This window comes from Engraulis encrasicolus, unplaced genomic scaffold, assembly GCF_034702125.1.
Source record: "Engraulis encrasicolus isolate BLACKSEA-1 unplaced genomic scaffold, IST_EnEncr_1.0 scaffold_53_np1212, whole genome shotgun sequence".
NCBI classification, from domain to species: Eukaryota; Metazoa; Chordata; class Actinopteri; order Clupeiformes; family Engraulidae; genus Engraulis; species Engraulis encrasicolus.
In genome coordinates this window covers 330336-355660 of record NW_026945852.1, presented here as the reverse complement: position 1 = coordinate 355660, position 25325 = coordinate 330336, and the positions used below count along the sequence as shown (strand labels likewise).

Genomic DNA, 25325 nt, shown 5'->3' with positions numbered 1-25325 from the left:
TTGGTAAACCTCCCTCCGATAGCTTCATACAGTCTCGTGCCGTTGGGCCGAGAGACTAGTCTCTTGGCCCAGCGGTATCGTACTGTGTCTCCCATTGCCGAACCGTTGTAGTTGACGAGGTTGCACGTTCGATCCCCGAGGGGGGTGAACAGGTGCAAGATGACCTCCGTCACACATGTACAGGGAGCTCTTGTACCTAAACACTACATCAAATGGAATGTAAGAAGGTGATAATAAATGGGTGATGATACACTGTAGAACATTTTCAGTGGAATGGTCAGTCTGTCCTACGACACTAACCAAGTTGTAGTATGACTGAATCTGTAGAACCTGGACCTCTTGGAACCTGATTTGTCTCAAACATGATTTCAAAGTTCAAAGTTCAAAAGTTCAAAGTTCAAAGTACTTTATTTGCCATTTGTGCATAAACTAGTAGTCCAAGCACATAGGAACTCTTGTGCAGGCCCTCTGAGTCAATAAATAGAATTAAATAGAAAAATAGGAAGACAAAATACATTAAAAAGTGATAACAATAAAAGAGATCAAAAGAATAATAAAAAAAGGTGGATCAAATGTTCTTTTTTGCCATCAGTCTCACTGTTGCTGGGAAGAAACTGTTGAAAAACCTTGCTTTTCTGGTAGGAATGCTGTCCGCTCTACTGTGTCTCAGTTTGTATGTGCAGTTCTAGATGTATTGGTTCTGGTGGATTATATATAAATGAAACATGTTTTAGTTACATTACAGCCCTTACGGGCCATCATGGAGATGCGCTAGTCTTCACACCCCCAGGATACCAGGTGGACAACAGGGGATCTACAGTAACAATTGATTGAACTGATTGGTCAGGTGTAGTAGCACTAATCCTTTTGAATCAGGAAGGGAGGACAAATCAGCTTCTTGTTCCAATATGAGTATCCCTCAGAAAACACTTGCTTAACCCATTTTAGCCTAGCCCTTTTTTGGGAAAAGGTGCCCTCTCCCTATTAAAACCTAAATATCTCAGCCTCCGTAGCACATAAAAAAATGAAATAATTTTCATTTAAAAGCTAGAACCTTCATTTTGCACTAGAATGTGTTCATTCAGCTCTAACTTACCCATATTTTTAATAAAACAGCTCAAATCTCAAGAACTTGAATGCAGCGTAAATGTTGCTCCAGGACAAAATGGATTAATTGGAGCGCTTACTACTCCATTTAGCCTATAAGCAGTGCCCCTCCATGGAATCCAAGTTTGGGAAAAAAACAACCAATTGGAGTGAATAGGCAGGCCTTTTTTGGATTTTCTTTTCTTTCTTTTTAAGTCTTGGGTCCCACTGATATCGTGCGACTTTGGCTTCCAATAACAGGGAGCGTGTCTATGTTCCCACAGCCCATTGGTCCCACATCACTAAGATTTTTAACATAATTTTTCAGGCCCATTGGTCCCACAGCACATTCCTGCTGCTCTCTGTTCCAACATTTCTAATAATTAATTAAAATTTAGGCCCGATGTTACAAAGGTATGTTCTGTTAGTTTACTTGGAAATGTGGGAACATGGAGTTGTATAGCATAGGGCCTATATTTGAATAATTTCTTTAAAATGTGGGAACATGGAGCAGCAGGAATAAGCCGTGGGACCAATGGGCTGTGGGAACATAGGGCTGACCCCCCAATGGGCTGTGGGAACATAGGGCTGACCCCCCAATGGGCTGTGGGAACATAGGGCTGTGGGAACATAGGGCTGTGGGAACATAGGGCTGTGGGAACATAGGGCTGACCCCCCAATGGGAGAGACACAGCTGTAGATGACTGGTGACAACCTGGGACCCCTCAGACTGTCTCTTTTGATCTCTCATCTGATGATCTGATTAGCCGCTGTCTTGTAGGAACCTGATTAGCAGGAAGGGTGTACTCTACAATGTCTATAAAAAGGGGCAAATGAATAGCCTGATAAACCAGCCTAAATGTGAGACCAGAGTAATTACTTCGGCGTCCAGCGGGTGGCGCTGGTTTACCAGCCTCAGCAAATGAATGCACTTCCCATCCCACCAGGTTCAAGACACAAAGTGTATCAAAGAGAGTATGCACCAAACAGTCTTCGTGGTTAGGCAGTGGCTGACTCTAACACATCACAATTGTGAGGTGCCAATCTACCCCTTGTCTTCCAGGAGGCAATGGAAGAGTCATTGGTGGAGACCAGGACAACACCGCAGAGCCCATCCAGGAGGACTCACTGGGGAGCATGGCGTACATCCTAAAGGCCAAGAGGCAGCAAGAGGAGAAGGAGGAGAAGTACAGGGCATTTGCTGAGAAGTTGGACCTGGCATTATTCCTGCTCTACATTTGTCTTTGTGTAATATATGGCGTTAGCATAGCCATAGCGTACGTCATCACACTGGAATTCTGCGTCAAAAACAAGAGTGTTACCTGGAGTGACGACTATGACGACTACAACTAATCCTGCAATATCTGCACTCCCACTAGGACATAGTATACAGACAGTACATCTCATTAAAAAAAAAATATTTAAATCCTTTTAGAATATTAAATGCCTTAGATGAGCATGATGTATTTTTTTTAGTATTAGCAGGGCTGTAGTGGTCAAATTAGAGGTGGGTAAACTATGACTTTTTTGATCAGACAGACCGTGACGCAACTTAACGTAACGCAACGCAACGCGACGGGGGATAGTTTTTTTTGGGGGGGGGGGGGGTCATCGGTATCTACAGGTATGAAAATGGGTATGAGGCCAGGCATGATAGTAGGCCTATAAAGTATCGGTATCAATGCATCCAAAATGGTCATTTGTTTAAAAGCCACTAGAACTTTTTGCCATGCACATTCATTTGTCTACTATAAATGACATTTAAAATCTCTTCAGTTAGGCCTATTAGGCCTATCACATAATTTGTGTGATCATATGATGCAGAGTGTGCCTTTGTTACAATCCTAGATAGTAGGCCTAACACCTATAGCCTATTGGAGTAGATCAACAGCATAACAATGCAGCTCAATTTCATAGGCGTATTCCAATTTCTGCATTAAAAATAGATTCACCATCATGTAGGCCCATCTCAGCCATTCCCCACAAAGATGAATGGCATTAGGCTATATAACATTGGAAACTAATTATAAAAAACACAACATTTGTGGTTTTCAACTGAATTGATAAGGAAGTGCTATTAGGCTACATTTTAGGCTTATATGTTTATAAGACAGCTCACAATTTACCCCTCCACTGTCATCCATTAGGCCTACTTAGCTAGACTACTTGTAGTGGCATGCTCAGAGATTAGCAATAGGCACTGCAGCCATTAAGAGAGGAACTGGAGTTTTACCTACCATTATTATATGGTGTGACGTCATCGGTCGAATGCTCCATTCATTTCAACGGGGCTCCCCAACGTTCTCCTCATCGCGAACCAACTTTCCGGTTCGCGATATCTGTTGCATGAGCACGGCGGCCTGTTCGCGATTAGTACGCGGGAATGGGCTCCAGCACAGTTCTCAGTCAGCCTGAATGCGCTAAATGATTGTCTACCTTAACTGACAGAGTATGTTTTTTCTGCATTGGTCTATCCCAACTCACAGAATGTCTTTTTGCATAATTACCTTTTCTACATTTATTATCTCTACTTTTTATTTTATTTTCCCCGCCCTGATGACTATTCCTGTGTTATTTTTGTCTTGAAATGTCCATGTGGGCTTTTGTGTATTTGTGTATTTATGTAAGCTACTGGATACCTGAATTTCCCCCCTGGGGATCAATAAAGTTACTCTACTCTACTAAATGAGAATCTTTGGGATGACGTGGAGAAGGCCTTGGGCNGCCTTCAGACTCTACCATCATCAGTAAAGATCTTAATGAACAATGAATTAAATGTGACATTGCAGATGTAACGGAGGCCAACTAGCAGAGTCTAGCCTAACGTGGAACATTAGTAAACCTCCCTCCCAAAGCCCCATACAGTGCGGCTATCGGACCGGTTCTTTAGCTCAGCGGTATCATGCTGTGCCTCCCATTCCGAACTGAGGCCTTGATGACTTGGTGTTGAGTTCGCGGCCCTGTGGGGGGTGGACTGTGCAGGAACACCTCAGTTACACTGGTGCCATGACCAAGGTGGGAGTGAGGTTTGGGGTTGAGTGTAATGGAGGCCGACTAGCAGTGTGTGGTGTGGATGGAACATTAGTAAACCTCCCTCCTGAAGCTCCATACAATGCAGTAGCGTTGGGCTATGGGACCGCTAGTAGACCTCCCTCCCGAAGCTCCATACAGAGCAGTAGCGTTGGGCTATGGGGCCGGTACTTTAGCTCAGCGGTATCGTACTGTGCCTCCCACTGATGCGTTGACTAAGAGGTGGCAACTTTGTGGCCACGAGGGGGACAAACTGTGTGGGAACACTTTGGTTAAAGACATTAATCAAAACAATGCCACAGCAAATTTGTGTCATAGTAAAAGCTTAAGGTGCACCAACAACATATTACAGTGTGAGAGACCTATTTTTTTGGGTTGAAACTTTTTTTTGTTTGGTCAGTGCATATTCATCATATTCAGGCATTTCATCCAATGTGCTCTCAGCCTGGATGCACACAGTGCTACTCACAATGGGATTTGAGAGTTCCTTCATGATAATGTTGTTAAAAGAATCATCCAGACATGAGTAGACTTAAAGGGCAACTCCTGCCAATTTCAATGTGCTGTTGTATTGCTCACGCTACCCTTGACTTGTCAGTACCCGGTGATGCCACATTTTTTGGCTCAGCCCTTTCCGAGATATGAGCTATTCTAATGGGGGCAACTTTTGTTTACATTTCAAAAAAAACATTTTTATTTATTCCCAAAAGCATCCAAAAGGTTATTCAACATCAGCAGACAGCTAGCAAACAGCGATACCTTTTGGGAAAATATTTGGAGTAGGCCTATGCTCATTTTTTTAAAATTACGTTTATTAAAAAATGATTGCAGTGAGAAAAAAAATCTATTGGCAAGACATATGTTCACAGATTTTCAAAACAAATCACATATTTCTCTAACAATAAAGACTATTAATGTGTTGCCACTGTGTTATGCCAATCATGTAATGTTGCCTTAAACCCGGTTGACATGTGAATTGCAAACAGGATTATAATCAATTTAAACACACATCGTTGACATGGCTGCTTACAACCACCTCTCACATCACAGCAATAATGAGTACACCGCTTTTGATAAGAAACATTTTGCTTACAACAACAACAACGTAAGATTAACTTGAATTACATATATTTTCATTTAGGTGAAATTATAGGAGTGCAAATTGACACCTCAATGGAAGTTAGAAAAACAACGTAAGAAAAACTGTTAGTAAAACAATGAAAAGATGTAATATGTAATATGAAGATATTATAAACAGTGTTTACATATTAAACATATGTAATGTGAAGATATTATAAACAGTGTTTACATATTAAACATATGTAATATGAAGATATTATAAACAGTGGCAGCAGAGTCACCACAGTGGAGTTTAAAAGGTGAATTCCACTTTAAAGAATTATTCATCATTTATTTATGTATTTATTCACACTAATAAACGGAGAGTGACCAGCATACTACAGTGATTACAGTGGAGGGACAAGCATACTACAGTGATTACAGTCACATGAAAGTGTATACATTAGTATGATATGTCACAGGAGTCTGCTATTGTTTTGACATGACGTCCGGTGGTTTCCCTTGGCTTTGAATTAACCGCTTAGTAGAGAGCTTATTTATAACCGTACGGTCACCATACTGTCACCAGAGCCTATTTATAACCTTACTGTCACCAAAATTGTAATGGCTATGTCTTAATCTGTTACTAAAGGCTCTCGATAATGTCATAGCAATGTTTTTATGGTGTTGTTGAGTATTTTCAGCAAAGAGTGAATAGGCCCGCCGGCGACCCCATCTGCACTAAGAGGCTACTTCCCAGGGTTTTCCAATAAGAAATTAAAAACACAAAGATGTGAAAATAATGTTGGTACATTAGGGTACAACGACCATATTAGCAACACAGTTTACTGACTGAGGTTTAAGTGTGATGCTGTTACATCGCCAGGAATACAATGTCATTATCAATAATAATATTTTATTATAAATATGATTTTCTCAACTGTAATAGGAGTTATTTCAACGCAAATAAAGAAAATATTCCTCATTACCAAAAACTAATCACAATCTCTTTATAATCACTGACAAATATTGCAGACATGATGCCACAATGGTTTTACTCACATTACTTCCTCAAGTCTGTAGTTTGGGTCTTCCACTATAGCAGAGAGCTGCTTGACTGCTGAGTGTCCTAGTTTATTATTAACCAGACCCAGGTGTATCAGATGAGAGGGGTTTGATGCCAGAGCTGATATCAGATGAGCACAGTCCCGTTCTGTTATACGGCAAGACCAAAGGCTGGAGAGAGAGAGAGAGAGAGAGAGAGAGAGAGAGAGAGAGAGAGAGAGAGAGAGAGAGAGAGAGAGAGAGAGAGAGAGAGAGAGAGAGAGAGAGAGAGACAGAGACAGAGAAAGAGACAGAGAGAGAGATGCAGGCAAACAGACAGACAGACAGACAGACAGACAGACAGACAGAGAAGTGCATAAAACGTTACACAAAGGCTCATACAGACACACATTGAACACAAGAACTAAAACAAAAACAAACACAAACTCACACCCATATACTTTGCAGAGATAGAGTTCAGTAGTCTGATGGGTGAAAATGTTTTTTGATTCTTCTAAATGAATGTCTAGTCTGCTCTGCTTCATTAAACTGTTTGTGTCTTACCTTAGTTTTTGTAGTTTACAGTCTGGATTGCTGAGTACAGCTGAGATCTGCTTCACACCTGAGTGTTCTAGTTGATTATCATCCAGATACAGCTCTGTCAGGTGTGAGGGGTTTGAAATCAGCGCTGAAGTCAGAGCAGCACAGCCCTCTTCTGTAATACTGCAGGTCATAAGCCTGGAGAGAGGGATAGAGAGAGGGAGAGATAAAGAAGAAGCAGTACACTGGAGACCGCACACTGGATACTGTTCTTTTTTCTCTTTATTTTTTAGACTGAAGTTCCAGTGTGCTGTGTTTAGTTGGATTTAGCAAGCGTGTATTGGTAGTAGTTCAAATGCAAACCACAGACCACCAACAATACTGCCATGGACCACCAGTGGGCAGCAGTACAGCAGTACTGGTTGAAGACCCCTGACTTCACACACACACACACACACACACACACACACACACACACACACACACACACACACACACACACACACACACACACACACACACACACACACACACACACACACACACACACACACACACACACACACACACACACACACACACACACACACACACAGATTGAGATATAGGTAGGCCCGGGATATGTTTGCTGCATATTCCGGTGTGCACAAACTGTGCAGCAATGCTCCATATTGCACCATGTGCCTTGTGTCAGGAGTTCTACCGTCTACATTAAATACACATGGCAACATGTTCGTGCACACATTTACTGTGTGTATCCTGCAGCAAGTATAGTATACCCCGGGCCATAGAGACAATGACAGACAAGAAGCAAAAAGTTGCAAAAAGTGCAACATTTCACACACACACACACACACACACACACACACACACACACACACACACACACACACACACACACACACACACACACACACACACACACACACACACACACACACACACACACACAGGGATTGGGAGATGCTTGCTGCATTACTGCATGTGCACAACTGTGTGTGACCGAGTGCACAGACTAAAGTACTGTCTGAGCAGCAATGCACCATATCACACTGTGCACCTTATGCCAGATGTGTAAGGCTGACATATCACATGGCAACATGTTCATTCACACATGTGTGTATCCTGCAGCAAGTACAGTATACCCCGGGCCATAGAGGGATGGGAGACAATGAGAGACAAGAGGGCAAGTTCACACACACACACACACACACACACACACACACACACACACACACACGCACACGCACACGCACACGCACACACACACGCACACACACACACACACACACACACATGCAGGTGCAAACACACATGACCAAACACAAGCACACTGGAATTGACACACACACATCAGCTGCTGCCCCCCCCAACCCCCCCCCCACATGAGGGTCACTGACTAGGAAAAGGTCCCCACACATGAGGGTCACTGAATAGGAAAAGGTCCCCACACATGAGGGTCACTGAATAGGAAAAGGTCCCCACACATGAGGGTCACTGAAAAGGTCCCCACACATGAGCGTCACTGAATAGGAAAAGGTCCCTACACATATCAAGAGGGTCAATGAAAAGGTCCCCACACCCCGTGCTGCCATGAGCATCTATGTCCATGTATGTCAGCAGGTTGTCTCCTGTTCTACAGTCTGTGATCACTTGCTTCATTGGACAGGGTGTATACCATACCTGCCTAACTGAAAAGTAAGTACGAGGTTCACCACGCACTGATGAAGGCTTGTTAGCCGAAACACGTTTGCTTTTTGGACATGGTGGTAATATAAATAAATAATGAGACGCAGTTTGTGAGTGCGGATTTTTCTTCCTTAAGTTTCATCTCAGAGTACCAACAATCAACACAAATGTGAATACCGGTATGTCTCCAGCAGCACGTGAAGTCAGTTTTTCTCATGAGATTTTATCCCCATGATGCTCATTCTACTCCATAAAAAGTTCCATGTGGGGAATTCTGACAGCAGAGTGTGAAAGTGGTCTGGAGAGTCACCATTCACTTACTAATGACTCATTATAGCATCAGCTGACTCAGGACAGTCATTACTTACCTTTTAATCCTGCCTGTGACCCTTTAAGGACATTTGTTCCTTTAAAGACATTTGTTCCTTTAAGGACATTTGCTATGAAACAAAAACTGGTATGGAAGGATGTAATACCCACCAAGTACTAAAACACTCACTGGTGCATTAAGTTGGATCTGGTGGTTTTTAAGTGTCATAGTTTAAATGGATAGCCCAGACCATCAGCAATGCTGCCTTGGACCACTAGTGGGCAGCAGAACACTGGATGAAAACCCCTGACTTGTACACACACACACACACACACACACACACACACACACACACACACACACACACACACACACACACACACACACACACACACACACACACACACACACACACACACACACACACACACACACACACACACACACACACACACACACACACACACACACACACGGATTGGGAGATGCTTGCTGCATGACTGCATGTGCACAACTGTGTGTGACCGAGTGCACATATTTACTAGAGTACTGTCTGAGTAGCAATGCACCATATCACACTGTGCACCTTATGTCAGATGTGTAAAGCTGACATAACATACACATGGCAACATGTTCACGCATGTGTGTATCCTGCAGCAAGTACAGTATACCCCGGGCCATAGAGGGATGGGAGACAATGAGAGACAAGAAGCCAAGTTCACACACACACACACACACACACACACACACACACACACACACACACACACACACACACACACACACACACACACACACACACACACACACACACACACACACTGGAATGGACACACACATCAGCTGCTGCTCAACCCAAAACACACACACACACACACACACACACACACACACACACTGGAATGGACACACACATCAGCTGCTGCTCAACCCAAAACACACACACACACACACACACACACACACACACACACACACACACACACACACACACACACACACACACACACACACACACACACACACACACACACACACACACACACACACACACACACACACACACACACAGTCTTATTGTTGCCTTGATGAACAAATAGTGTTTAGTGTGCTTCCTCACACACTCTTTGGTGTCATTACTTACCCCAGTTTCTGCAGTTTACAGCTTGGTATCCTGAGTAGAGTAGAGATCTGCTTCACTCCCGAGTCTCCAAGTGTATTATTACTCAGACTCAGCTCTGTCAGGTGTGAGGGGTTTGAAATCAGCGCTGAAGTCAGAGCAGCACAGCCCAACTCTGTAATACTGCAGTCCTCAAGCCTGGAGAGAGGGATAGAGAGAGGGAGAGATAAAGAAGAGGTGATAGAAGGGTAAATAATGAGAGACAGAGAGAGCAGGACATTGTTTTGGCACCTTCTGTTACTTAGACCAGGAGGTTTCAACTGGTTCTGGCCCAGGGACCACCATTCAGACTAAGCAGTGGTCTACTGTGTGTATGTACACATTCCAGTGAGGGGAGTCCCTCCGACACCAAAGAGTTAACAACTGGTTCTGGCCCAGGGAGTGGAGACTGAGAGGTAGTCTGTGGCCCACTGTGTTTGTATCCATGTTACAGAGGGGGGAGTCCCTTCTACACCTTAGCAAAGAGTTAACATGAGGGTCACTGAATAGGAAAAGGTCCCCACACATGAGGGTCACTGAATAGGAAAAGGTCCCCACACATGATGGTCACTGAATAGGAAAAGGTCCCCACACATGAGGGTCACTGAATAGGAAAAGGTCCCCACACATGAGGGTCACTGAATAGGAAAAGGTCCCCACACATGTCATGAGGGTCACTGAATAGGAAAAGGTCCCCACCCCCCCACCCACACACACATGAGGGCCACTGAATAGGAAAAGGTCCCCACACATGTCATGAGGGTCACTGATGAGGTCCCCACACATGAGGGTCACTGAATAGGAAAAGGTCCCCACACATGAGGGTCACTGAAAATGTCCCCCACACCCCGTGCTGCCATGAGCATCTATGTTCATGTATGTGAGCAGGTTGTCTCCTGTTCTACAGTCTGTGATCACTTGCTTCATTGGACAGGGTGTATACCATATGTTACCTGCCTAACTGAAAAGTAAGTACGAGGTGAAAACTAACCAACCAGGCACCACCCCCTACTACCAGTTTAATAGATGAGGAGCCCCCACCTCCAAATAAATGGCTAATAAACTGGAGTAGCAAACTATCAAATGATATCTTCTGATGAGTCACTAGAATTACCTGTGATATCAAGGAATATATATTATATATCAACTTAGTCACCCTCTGCAGTTTACCTGACTTTGCAGGGTGCCTGTGGCATGGCTGTCTCAATATCTACACGGTAATTTAAACAAATGCTGTTTAAGTCCCCTCGCGGTGTTAATGTTTTTCATCTCAGAGTACCAACAATCAACACAAATGTGAATACCGCTATGTCTCCAGCAGCACGTGAAGTCAGTTTTTCTCATGAGATTTTATCTCCATGATGCTCATTCTACTCCATCAAAAGTTCCATGTGGGGAATTCTGACAGCAGAGTGTGAAAGTGGTCTGGAGAGTCACCATTCACTTACTAATGTCTCATTATAACATCAGCTGACTCAGGACAGTCATTACTTACCTTATAATCCTGCCTGTGACCCTTTAAGGATATTTGCTATGAAATAAAAACTAGTATGGAGGCATGTAATACCCACCAAGTACTAAAACACTCATTGGTACGTTGAGCTGGATCTGGCAACACACACGCACACGCACACGCACACGCACACGCACACACACACAGGATATGCTTCCTGCGTGACTGTGTGTGCACAACTGTGTGTGACCGAGTGCACATATTTACTACAGTACTGTCTGAGCAGCAATTCACCATATTGCACCTTGTGTCACATTTCCTACCGCATGCAAAGCTGACATAACATACACATGGAATCATCTTCATGTACACATGTGTGTATCCTGCAGCAAGTACAGTATACCCCGGGCCATAGAGGGATGGGAGACAATGAGAGGCAAGAAGCCAAGTTGCATTGCAAGTCCCAGATAATCAGCAATACTGCCATAAACCACTAGTGGGCAGCAGAACACTGGTTGAAAACCCCTTTACATATGCACACACACACACACACACACACACACACACACACACACACACACACACACACACACACACACACACACACACACACACACACACACACACACACACACACACACACACACACACACACACACACACACACAGACACACACACACACACACACACACACACACACACACACAGACACACACACACACACACACACACACACACACACACACACACACACACACACACACACACACACACACACACACACACACACAAACACACACACACACACACACACAGAGATTCTATCTTAGTGTTTCCATGATGAACTGTAATAGTGTTTAAGGTGCTTCCTCACACACTCTTTGGTGGCATTACTTACCTCAGTGTCTGTAGTTTACAGTCTGGATTCCTGAGTAGAGTAGAGATCTGCTTCACTCCAGAGTCTCCTAGTTCATTAACATCCAGATACAGCTCTCTTAGGTGTGAGGGGTTTGAAATCAGCGCTGAAGTCAGAGCAGCACAGCCCTCTTCTGTCATACTGCAGTTAGCAAGACTGGAGAGAGGGATAGAGAGATGGAGAGATAAAGAAGAGGTGGTAGAAGGGTAAATAATGAGAGACAGAGGGAGCAGGACACTGTTTTGGCACCTTCTGTTACTTAGACCAGGAGGTTTCAACTGGTTCTGGCCCAGGGACCACCATTCAGACTAAGCAGTGGTCTACTGTGTGCATGTACACATTCCAGTGAGGGGAGTCCCTCCGACACCAAAGAGTTAACAACTGGTTCTGGCCCAGGACGTGGAGACTGAGAGGTAGTCTGTGGCCCACTGTGTTTGTATCCATGTTACAGAGGGGGGAGTCCCTTCTACACCTTAGCAAACAGTTAAGATGAGGGTCACTGAATAGGAAAAGGTCCCGCACACATGAAGGTCACTGAATAGGAAAAGGTCCCCCACACATGTCATGAGGGTCACTGAATAGGAAAAGGTCCCCACACATGGGGGTCACTGAAAAGGTCCCACACATGTCATGAGGGTCAATGAAAAGTTCTCCCACACATGAGGGCCACTGAAAAAGTCCCCACACATGAGGGTCACTGAATAGGAAAAGGTCCCCACACATGAGGGTCACTGAATAGGAAAAGGTCCCCACACATGAGGGTCACTGAATAGGAAAAGGTCCCCACACATGAGGGTCACTGAATAGGAAAAGGTCTCCTACACATCTTATGAGGGTCACTGAAAAGGTCCCACACCCTGTGCTGCCATGAGCATCTATGTTCATGTATGTGAGCAGGTTGTCTCCTGTTCTACAGTCTGTGATCACTTGCTTCATTGGACAGGGTGTATACCATATGTTACCTGCCTAACTGAAAAGTAAGTACGAGGTGAAAACTAACCAACCAGGCACCACCCCCTACTACCAGTTTAATAGATGAGGAGCCCCCACCTCCAAATAAATGGCTAATACACTGGAGTAGCAAACTATCACATGATATCTTCTGATGAGTCACTATTACCTGTAATATCAAGGAATATACACATCAACTTAAAGTCATCCTCTGCAGTTTGCGTGAGTTTGCAGGGTGCCTGCGGCATGGCTGTCTCAATATCTACACAACAATTTAAAGAAATGCTGTTTAAGTCCCCTTGCGGTGTTAATGTTTTTCATCTCAGAGTACCAACAATCAACACAAATGTGAATACCTGTAAGTCTCCAGCAGCACGTGAAGCCAGTTTTTCTCATGAGATTTTATCCCCATGATGCTCATTCTACTCCATAAAAATTTCCATGTGGGGAATTCCGACAGCAGAGTGTGAAAGTGGTCTGGAGAGTCACCATTCACTTACTAATGACTCATTATAGCATCAGCTGACTCAGAACAGTCATTACTTACCTTTTAATCCTGCCTGTGACCCTTTAACCCTATCCAGACTGGGGGGGGGCTAAAAGTGCCCGCACCAACTTTAATGTCGTATAGTTCCTTAACGACTTAAGATATGACTACGAAACTTTGTGACTTTTCCTAACATTTAGTTGGCTGCAGTTTGGTACCGAAAGATTAGGTTTATCATTTTTGCCGTTGCCATGGCAACGGTTTTCTGACAGGTATGTCTGACCAAAAATCACTTTACCATATCTATGACGCCATATATTTTCATATTTTTTTTGTTATTTCCATTAGCTTCAGACAACTTTGTGAGCATGTAAGTGGTTTGAAGCACAAAATCATTAAAATTTAAGTGCATTACCTAAATTTGTTGGAAAATCCATTATGGCGAGATTTTGGGCATAATAAGATAATGATGTCATAATGACGTCATAATACCAGATAATTACACAAAAATGATGTCATTCATAGATGTCCATATGTAGATCATCTCCCCCAAGTTTCGTAGTCATACGGTATTCCGTTCATGAGTTATGAGGGGGGGGGTCAAAAGAGCCCCCCCCCAGGCCCAGGAATGCCAAAAAAGCCCAGTCTGAATAGGGTTAAGGACATTTGTTCCTTTAAAGACATTTACTATGAAACAAAAACTGGTAGGGAGGGATGTAATACCCACCAAGTACTAAAACATAAAACAGTCATTGGTACATTGAGCTGGATCTGGCAACACACACACACACACACACACACACACACACACACACACACACACACACACACACACACACACACACACACACACACACACACACACACACACACACACACACACACACACACACACACACACACACACACACACACACACACACACACACACACACACACACACACACACCTGCAATCAGGACACTTGGCTGTACATTAAACTCTGTTATAGTTATGGCTAAAATTCCATCTTAGTGTTTCCATGATGAACTGTAATAGTGTTTAGTGTGCTTCCTCACACACTCTTTGGTGTCATTACTTACTCCAGCACCTGTAGTTTACAGTGTGGATTCCTGAGTAGAGTAGATATCTGCTTCACACCAGAGTCTCCAAGTTTATTCTCACTCAGAATCAGATATCTCAGGTGTGAGGGGTTTGTTGCCAGAGCTGAAGTCAGAGTAGCACAGCCCTCATCTGTCATACTGCAGCCAGCAAGCCTGGAGAGAGAGAGAAGGGGGGGTGGGGGGGTAGAAAGTCAGCGCAAGCACACAAGCACAATCAAATTTGTTTATCTTGGTCTCAAGAGAGATGAACAGACCAAGGATATGGATCACTGGAACCATGTTGTGTGATCTGAAGAGACCAAGATAAACAAATTTGCTTTAGATGGTGTCAAGCATGTGTGGTGGTAAACAAGTGAGTTGTACAAAAAAGGTGTATCCTCTCATAAGCCAAGTATGGTAGTGGGACTGACATGGTTTGGTGATGCATGAATGCTGTCAACATTGGCAATCTGAAATACACCTAAAAGAAACATGCATGTCAACATGCACTGTGACTACTGAAGCAGATCATGATATTCTCCATAGGATTGCATTCAAATCTCACACCAATCTATTTAAGCCAGATGCAGACTCAAAATCTAAAAGTTCAATGCAAAGAAAGGTTGAAACGCACACTGATGACCTCCCATGTCATCCATTTTCATTTCGTTTCATTTCGAGACGATTCGAGCCAACACAGCCCCTTCTCTACCGGATTTTAATCTGGGGTGTTCAAACATTAATGGCTGTATTTTGTTTTTTTCTGAGTGAACAAGAAATTTAAGCGGTTAAATATGTTGTTAAAAGGTCACTAATCATTGTGTCAAAGTTACATTTCTGTAATGCTTTCCTATGAAAAGATATACTCAAAAATCTGCAAAATTGTGAGGGGTGTATTCACTTTCGTGATATACTGTACATGGCCATAACTGGTGAATGCTGATTTCTGTTCTTATGACACACATACGTAGAACACAGGTTCTGTATTACAAGTTACGTATACTGATCAAACTCAACTAACTTGAGTTTCTTGATTCTGCAGTGTGAGTCCTCCAGTAGAGGGCAGAACTGCTTCACTCCGGAGTCTCCTGGTATCTTTCCACTCAGATCCAGCTTTGTCAGCAGTAAAGGGTTTTCATGTAGAATTGAAGTCAGATAGGCACAGGCCTGTTCAGCAGCATCACTCTTCAACAACCTACAGAAACAACAGAAGAATCACTAATTTCACACACTTCCACACTAATGCTTTTCACCAACCCTCCAAACACACATGCGTATGCACTGGGCCACATACGAAGACAAATCAAACATATTGCACACAAATGCATATATACACATATTGTGCAGACATTATGATAGATCGAACATGTTACACAGCTGTGCATGTATTATAGTGTATACGCTATAGTGGGTAGTGTAATACTGTACAATACACAATATAGAAATATAATTTAAAAAAACAAAGTCCAAAACGTCTTAAGGGGTAGAAGGTGATCTGATGTGATAAGGTGCCTTGTGGTAAACAAAAGAAAGTTGGAGTTGTATAGATTCTGTATTCTGTATAAATACTGTATTGGACGTGTCCTGCGGGAAGACTATGCAGTGCTATGGGAGTCCCTTAGTGCAGTGATCATCCTGGACGGGGCATTTGGGAGGTTTGGGTCTAGCTGCCTCTCGGTGGGAGACGTGAGGCCTTGTTTTTTCGTAACATTGGTTAAAAACCTACAAAACTGTTATTTTTCCTTTAAAAAACAAATGTCAATGAAAGAAGATGTGATACATTATGTTTCATATTAGTCTTAGATGAGAAGAAACATTTTTGTTAAGATTTTTGTAAAGGTTTATATGTCAAATATCCTGTGGTGTGACTGTAACATTAATGAAACCTGGAATATAATATATATATATAAATTAACCAACAACATTTTGAATAATGTATGAAGCATTTGGCATGATTGCATAAATATTAACTTTATATTAAGATATGTGAATGTGAAAAACTCAAGACAGTAATATTAACTACAAGTTCAATTTCGTAACACAAATTGCGTCCTGTGGGGTGACATGTATGTCAATGTTTGTGAACGGGCAGCTGCAAGGCCAACTACAAGGGTCTTAAAGACTGACTCCTAACCAGTCAGTACCTCAGTTATTGGAGAGTGCTGTGGAAGTTTAAGGTGACCATTAACCTCTTAATATGTCTTCATATTGCAATGTTTCTGTCACACAATGCTTAGGTTCATTTTATGGTGTCCTGTGGTGTGACTGCTCTTATAGAAGGAAAAATAGTTTTTTATAAATAAAAACACATATTAAGATTAAACACAATATCATTATCAAGTTAACATGAGCTCAGATGTCAGTCATGTATACAAAAGAATTAAAATGGCCATAATGCAGTGAGTTTCCTGTGGTGTGGCTTCATTTTCCTGCGGTGACATGCCTATGCAATGTGTTGATGCAGGACACATTTTCTCAAAAATGGCAAAAATTTGGTGAAATTCCACAGACCACTAAGTGCTGTGTTTTTTTCATTTTTTTTCCAATTCTTTAAATCATTTTTTTCAGGAATTGGAAAAACTTTTTTTTTGCCGTTACGTCCTTAAACGTCAACCACCCCTCTACAAGGTTAGAAGGGGATTGGCAGGGGGATCATGCACTTCAGTCCTCTATGATGTGTGGCATCAAACAACTGTATGACCTTGGGGACAAATGACCTCTGTAACCTGCCTGTCCTGTAGGAGATGGGCTGGCAGGGGGATCATGCACTTCAAGTCCTCTATGAAGCTAATCAGACCCCTCTGATTGATGGTGGTGTGCATGGAGTGACTGGCCTTGACCAGACTGATGATGATGGTGTGCATGGAGTGGCTGGCCTTGTCCAGACTGATGATGGTGGTGTGCATGGAGTGGCTGGCCTTGTCCAGACTGATGATGATGGTGTGCATGGAGTGGCTGGCCTTGACCAGACTGGAGTGCAGTCTGCTGAGGGTTCTACTCTGTAGTGAGAATATCCATTATCCTCATATCATATTGTCACCGAACCAGTCATCTAGTCTCTCTCTAATGTTAGATGGACTAGAGTCTGTATCTGATTAGACTCTTCTGATTGATGAAGTGCAGTGGCTGGAGTGCAGTCTGCTCAGGGTTCTACTCTGTAGTGAGAGTCTCCAGTTCCATGCCCACCACAGACCCTGCCTTCCTCACATAACAAGTCATCTAGTCTCTCTCTAATGCTACCACCTCATCACACTACAGTAAACAACAACACACTGCCATAACAGATTAACATACACCACTACTAATATCCCTTCTCCAATATCCCACCCCACATTCCCAGCTGTACAGTAGTGCTGTCAACAATAATTGATTTGGCAATGCATTGCAATAATCGATTCGGCAAATGGCATAATCAATGTGGCATATTTTTTTCAAGTTTCAATTACTTCCGTGGGAATTTACAGAGTAAATTAACTTTAAATGAAATTAAAGCACTTCAAAGCATTGCAAACGGCTGATACATACAACATCCAATACAATGTTCGTCAGTATCTGACTGCTTGTTTTGCCTCATGACTAATTAAATGTTTCCCTTGCTTTCAGTAGAAATGTAATGCATAGCAATGCATTGTATAATTGGATTGAATCAATTTGAGTGGAATCGTTACCTCCCAAATGGTAATGGAATCGAATTGCAAGGGCAGTGCACACCGCTACTATAATCTACAGTATACACCATGTACTAATGTCACGATATACATGTACTGTACACTAAATCCTTACATAGAACAACACAGTGGTATAACAGATTAACATACAACACTACTACTAATATCCCTTCTCCAATATCCCACATTCCCAGCTGTACTGTAAACACCATGTCCTAATGTCACAATATACATGTACAGTAAATGCATACATAGAACAACACACCGGCCACAATATAAATGCATACACCTTCCCAGGCTGTCCAGATATCCAGCGTCTCTCTCTCTAATGCTACCACCCCATCAAACCACAGTATAGAACAACACACTGGCCACAATATCAATGCATACAGCTCCCCAAGCTTTATGTCACATTTCCAGACCCACGAACATATAGCCCTTAACACCCATACTGTCCTTCCCTTGATTTCTTCCTTATCACAGTGGACAGAACAATAGACATGATTAATAAACAGGGATAGAGAGGAAAGGATGTCACAGGAGTCATACATTTCATCTCATAGGCACAATCTCAGAAAGCCTTTAGTCTTGCCTACTGTAATACCACACAGAAGCACTCCTGCATTTTCCCCTCTCCTCAACCCCTGCATTACCCATACAGAATATATACCGGTATATAAAATTAATACACATTCCTTATGAAAAGAACGTGTTCAGAACTTGTAAGAACTTACCACTGTCTTAATGGTAAATCCTTGTAAAATATTGTATAAAAAATATAAATGTCATGTATGAAAGTGGCCCCTTCAGTGATATCTCATACAAAGTATTAAGTAAAACTATTATAAATACAGTACAAATTGTATATGGCATTTACAAATAATGTGTACATTTTTTGTGTGAAATGTATATATATTTTATATATATCATATAAGTTTTCTATGATGGCCTTCAATGGTTTTTGAATGATATTAAAGCAAAGTGATACCTCACTCATTAAAGGGCTCCCCAAGGGAGCAGCGTGGTAGGACAGCACCATGCTCCGGGTACTCAGGGAGTCATGGAGGAGGATGGGGCAAAACCATAGTTGCTAACTATGTTAGCTACTTTGTTGTTTGGAATGCTATTCTACACAACGACTGGTCCAGGCCACGGTCCTGTCCCGCGTTGACTACTGCAACTCACTCATGACAGGTCTACCTGCTTGTGCGCTAAAGCCTCTGCAGATGATCCAGAATGCAGCGGCACGGTTGATATTCAATCAACCCAAAAGGACCCATGTTAGTCCTCTATTTATTGAGTTGCACTGGTTACCGATCGCCGCCCGGATCAAGCACAAGGCATTGACCCTTGCCTACAAAACCATCACAGGAACGGCCCCAGCTTATCTGAGGGACCTACTAACGCCTTATGTTACTGGAAGAGAACTGCGCTCATCCAGCACAAGCCATCTGGCTCTGCCATCCAGTCGCTCTAGGTACTCCCAGTCAAGATTGTTCTCCGTTGTGGTACCCAAGTGGTGGAACAGTCTCCCAGAGGCAGCAAGACTAAGCACATCTCTTGCAGCCTTCAAGAAACAACTAAAGACATTCCTCTTTCGAGAAAATCTACTAGACTAATGCTTGAACTGGCCTTGCCCCAGGGCAGACTCCTGACATGATGTTTAGTTTAGTTTAGTTTGTGAGTGTGTGTTTGTGTGTGTGTGTACTCGTTATTTCCTCTTTAAAAATAATAATAATAATAAAAAACTAACCCCTCTATGCAATTGCACTTGTTGTTTTGTATATCTCCTGTGCACTTTGTATTTGCTTGTGATGTTGGCTTGATTATGTCCTCTTTTGAAAGTCGCTTTGGTTATAAAGCGTCTGCCAAATGCAATGTAATGTAATGTAATGTAATAATGGAATGCAATTTTTCTTTGACAACAACCCAGGTTGCTAACTGGCAAACAACTACACTTTCGAGAAACGCACCCTAGTGTAGTCATAGCCTGAATCGTTAAGGAATTACATCTCATCTGACATTTGTATGGATACTCATGAAGGACTGTCATCATATACAACTTTAGCAGTTGCCAAAACCTTGTATGTTTCATTTGACATATTTCTAACAAAAAACTGTGTTGTAAGAAAGAACTTTATCTGTTATTTGTATGTATGAGGGACTGGCATCATATAAAGGTTTAGCAGTTGCCAAAATTGTACATGTTTCATTTTACACTTATCTACCAAAAAATACAAAAAAATCTCTGTCATATAAAATCTTTCATAATTCATATAAAACTTGTACATTCAATTAACAAATGGCAAGATGACAAGTGTAACCAAATGCAAAGGGTAAAACAGAAAATACAAAGACTGATGGTGACATCTAGTGGCCAGATAAATGAACAACAAACAAAAAATGTCCACAGAACCTGACAATGAATAAACAGGGATAGAGAGGAAAGGATGTCCCAGGAGTCTGGCATTTCATCTCATAAGCACAATCTCAGAAAGCTTTTAGTCTTGCCTACTGTAATACTGCACAGAAGCACTCCAGCGCTTTTCCTCTGCTTTATCTCTGCATAATCACCTTCAAATGGGCCAACAAACCCCTGTGGCAACCAATCATGACACGTCCCCCGTCTGTCACAATTAATTTTATTGTGACAAATGACAGTTGATGTAGATGCAACAATTTGTGTCCCACATCTCCAGTGGTATTCCCTGCAAATGGAAATAGAGACAAAAACTTCTGCTGCACTGGACCGAGAATGACTGCATCAAGATCTCGCTGCTGTTTGCATATTCAGCCTCCAAGCCTTTAATATTCTGTGTTCACACCTCTGTGGGGACATCAGTTTATGAAGCAAAATTAAATTGGAAACGGAATGTAGTTCATTTTTTGAAGTTAAATAAAGTATGGTCATGGCCTGCGATGGAACTATCAGAAAAAAAACCTTGCCTGTGTCAAAACTTATTTACTAATCCCTGGCAGAGAGGCTTCAGACATCACATCCAACATCAAAACACAGCTCACAATGAAATGTCCCTCAATGTGGGAGATGACATTTCACAGAAAGGTGCAAAACAAGAACTACACAGACACATTTCAGATAGCCATATTCAGTTTCAAAACTTCAAAATCTCAAACACTTGCATCGGGAGATGCTTTACGGCATTATCTTACCTCAGTGTCTGAAGTTTACAGGCTGGATCCTGCTGTAATTCCAAAAGCAGCTTTACTCCAGAGTCTCCAGGGTCGTTTCCTCTCAGGTCCAGTTCCTCCAGATGTGAAGGGTTTGATTTGAGAGCTGAGGCGAGAGCAGCATATCCTACACCTGTTATGCCACAGTCTGCCAGTCTGAGCAGAAGGGGGGGGGGGGGGGGGGTTGGGGGTAGAGAGAATGATTGACAGAGAGAGCGCAAGATAAAATATAAATAGTTCACAACATTCACACAAATACACTGCTGTGGTACCGTAACAACCAATGCACAATAACATACAGATTTGATTAATTTTATTTGGATCAAGACGAGCAAAAAGTACCAAATAGTATGCAAGATAATAACATTACGGAGGATTACTGATTTACACACTCATACCACTACTGTTGTTAATAAAGCAGTCAACATTCAAGGACCCCTACCCATATTTCCATGCTACATACAGTATATGATAGCTGAAAGTGAAAATGTGCCAATCTCCCTTTGCAGTTCCCCCTTTTCACAGTATTGTGTAGAATATGTGTGTGTGTGTGTGTGTGTGTGTGTGTGTGTGTGTGTGTGTGTGTGTGTGTGTGTGTGTGTGTGTGTGTGTGTGTGTGTGTGTGTGTGTGTGTGTGTGTGTGTGTGTGTGTGTGTGTGTGGCCAGTCCTGGGACAAAGTCATCTGAAAGGGCCCCCTAACCCAATACATACAATGTCATGAGGATCCAATTCCTCTCTATCTGGGGCCGGGGCAACTATTCCCTTTCCCCCCCCTGTCGGCACCCCTGTGTGTGTGTGTGTGTGTGTGTGTGCGTGTGTGTGTGTGTGTGTGTGTGTGTGTGTGTGTGTGTGTGTGTGTGTGTGTGTGTGTGTGTACTGTATAATGTGAATACATCATACATCACTGCACTACTGTATCGTCATACCAGCTGAATGCTGGTTTCTGTTCTTATGTCACACATACAGTACATTGAACATATTTTCTTAATTACATGTTATCCTGATCAAACCCAAACAACTAACTTGAGTGTCTCGATTCTGCAGTGTGAGTCCTCCAGTAGAGCGCAGAACTGCTTCACTCCGGAGTCTCCTGGTATCTTTCCACTCAGATCCAGCTGTGTCAGCAGTAAAGGGTTTTCATGTAGAATTGAAGTCAGATAGGCACAGGCCTGTTCAGCAGCATCGCTCTTCAACAACCTACAGAAACAACAGAAGAATCACTAATTTCACACACTTCCACACTAATGCTTTTCACCAACCCTCCAAACACACATGCGTATTCACAGGGCTACATACGAAGACAAATCAAACATATTGCACACAAATGCATATATACACATATTGTACAGACATTATGATAGATTGAACATGTTACACAGCTGTGCATGTATTATAGTGTATACGCTATAAGTAGTCTTATAATGCACTTTTTATGACAGCTGAGTTTGATGGTTTGATTGAGTGTAGGAAGATGTATTATGAGTGTATGATGTAGTGTGACAGGTTAGGCATGTGTGTGTGTGTGTGTGCATCTCTAGATGTCAAGTATTCATGATATGTAGATGGCATGTGAAGTTATGGTGTGTAGTGTTTCAGTTGGTCAAAGAGGAAACGGTGTGTCAAGTGTGTAAGTAATTAATCAGATGAGTGTAAGTGTGTTGTGTGTGAGCGCATCTGTGTGTGAATGCAGTTGCTGCGTCTGTACGATGTGAATCGGTGAAGAGTCCAGCGATTCTGTGGGCCAAAGAGGCCTACACGGTGTATTCCATTCACTGGTGGGTGGAGTTTAGGGCCTGCATGTGTGAGGGGGTGTGAGTGTGTGTGTGTGTTAGAGTGTGTGGTGATATTGTTTGTTGTTGTTTTTAGCAGGGCCTGTGAGGGGGTGTGTGAAAAAAGCTAATGGGGTGAAAGTGTACTTCCTTTCACGGATGGGATCCTAATTGAAAATGTGTTGGACTGTAATACTAATTGTAAAAGTGTTGGTCAGTAATTTTCCCTCTCTTTTCCTCTGGCACCTCTCTCTCTCTCTCTCGCGCTCACACACACATAACATTCCTCTGTTGTGCCGGGAAAGCAATTCAGAGGGTGAAAGTGACTATGTAAATTAATCGAAATCGATCAAGGGTGACTACTCTGTCTCTCTCAGACACACACGGTGCAGCGTGACCATCCTGAGACCTGGTGTGGTAGAAGTGACTATGTAAATCAATCGAAATCAGTCAAGGGTGACTAGTACTACCCCTGTCTCTCTCAGACACACACGGTGCAGCGTGACCATCCTGAGACCTGGTGTGGTAGAAGTTTCAGCATGGTCAGACTGTGGCTATGGGGCACCTAAGTCTCCACCTCTTCCGGCCGGCTTCAGGGGCTGGCAACGGAAAAACTTTTGACTGGGCTGTAATGGACTGATCAAAGCTATTTTCCGACCCACCTCGCATTTCCCCGTCGATCACACATATGCTGTGCCTCAGAATTAATAACAACCAATGGTGTGCTTGTTGACTTGACTTGGCAAGCGATTTTTGAGTTGTGAGTGTGCAAAAATATGTAATTATTTGGACTACACAACAGACGTCGCATGTCCGACGTGCAGCCACTTAAGCCACGGTGCAGCGGTAGGGTTGGCTGTGCCTCGGTTCACGTCAGATATGCGAGGCGCAAGTGTAGTCTCCAACACAGTTTTGCACAAAAGCTAAAATAACGTTTCTTGCGTGTCGAAAATGAGTGGTCTTACGACGCAAATCCAAACCTTTTTAATTCACTGTCACCATATGTGAAATCCGGAGCACATGCCAAACGGGATGAGGATTTAGCTTGACTCGCTCCATTGACTCGCATTCAAAATTTTGCGAGCTCCTGCCCCATGTATCGGAAGTAGAAGGGCGTGACTTAGGTGCCCCATTCAATAGTAAATGCTACAGTTGGTAAGACGGTGCAGTGACTAGTGGGGTACCATGACATATGGTTCTTTTCACTCTAAGTTTGCTGAAAATTACACAAAATCGCACAGAGCTACCTCTAACATGTCAACAATGAGTGATATCCTTTCGTGGCTACACCCCTTCTTGTTTTAGGTAGACTAGACTATATATGCAGTGTTGGGTCATTGTAGAACTACAGTTTTCTGGCTCTGGTAAAATATCAGTGCAAGAATCTACAATGGCTAGACGTGTGGCTACAACTCCCCTCACATCTAGAATGTATGAAGAGTTGTTGCAGAGACCGAGAAAAGACATGCCAAGCAGTCTGTTGGAGCGCATCCAGAAAAATCCCGTACCTGAACAGTTTGAGTGGATGCTGTCTGATGGTCGCATAGGAGGCTACATGTTTGATAAACATGAAGACAGTGTGTGTTTGTACACCTTGTTCCAAGATGATGATGATATCCGCTCTTTGGAGTATGATGATATACCCCGTGTTCGTTTCAGTGCGGGGGAGTGGTGGAAATTTGCTCAGAGGGCCTGGGGTCCTTTGTTTGCCACAGGTGAAGTGAATGGCTACAAGGCCTGTTTTCCCGGGGACAAATTCTTCAACATTTTTGCAGTTTTTGGAGAACGTGTTCCATGTACTCATGATGAATGTATTTTCATATGCAACCCCAGCTATTCAGGCTCCATTAAGCATGTGCCTGAAATATATGTCGGCTCACAACATGTGGTG

At 42.8% G+C, this 25325-nt stretch overlaps 1 protein-coding gene across 1 annotated transcript in view; it reads right to left on the bottom strand.

Moving 5' to 3' along the window:
- Window positions 1-9898: 9898 nt before the first annotated feature.
- LOC134444386 (NACHT, LRR and PYD domains-containing protein 12-like) overlaps window positions 9899-25325 on the bottom strand; it is a 109853-nt gene continuing 94426 nt past the window's right edge. The window contains exons 11-14 of the mRNA XM_063193718.1: window positions 21647-21820; window positions 14808-14981; window positions 12270-12443; window positions 9899-10076 (exon numbers count right to left, since the gene is read on the bottom strand). Of these exons, the coding sequence (XP_063049788.1) occupies window positions 9899-10076; window positions 12270-12443; window positions 14808-14981; window positions 21647-21820 (700 nt within the window). The remainder of the gene's footprint in view (window positions 10077-12269; window positions 12444-14807; window positions 14982-21646; window positions 21821-25325) is intronic.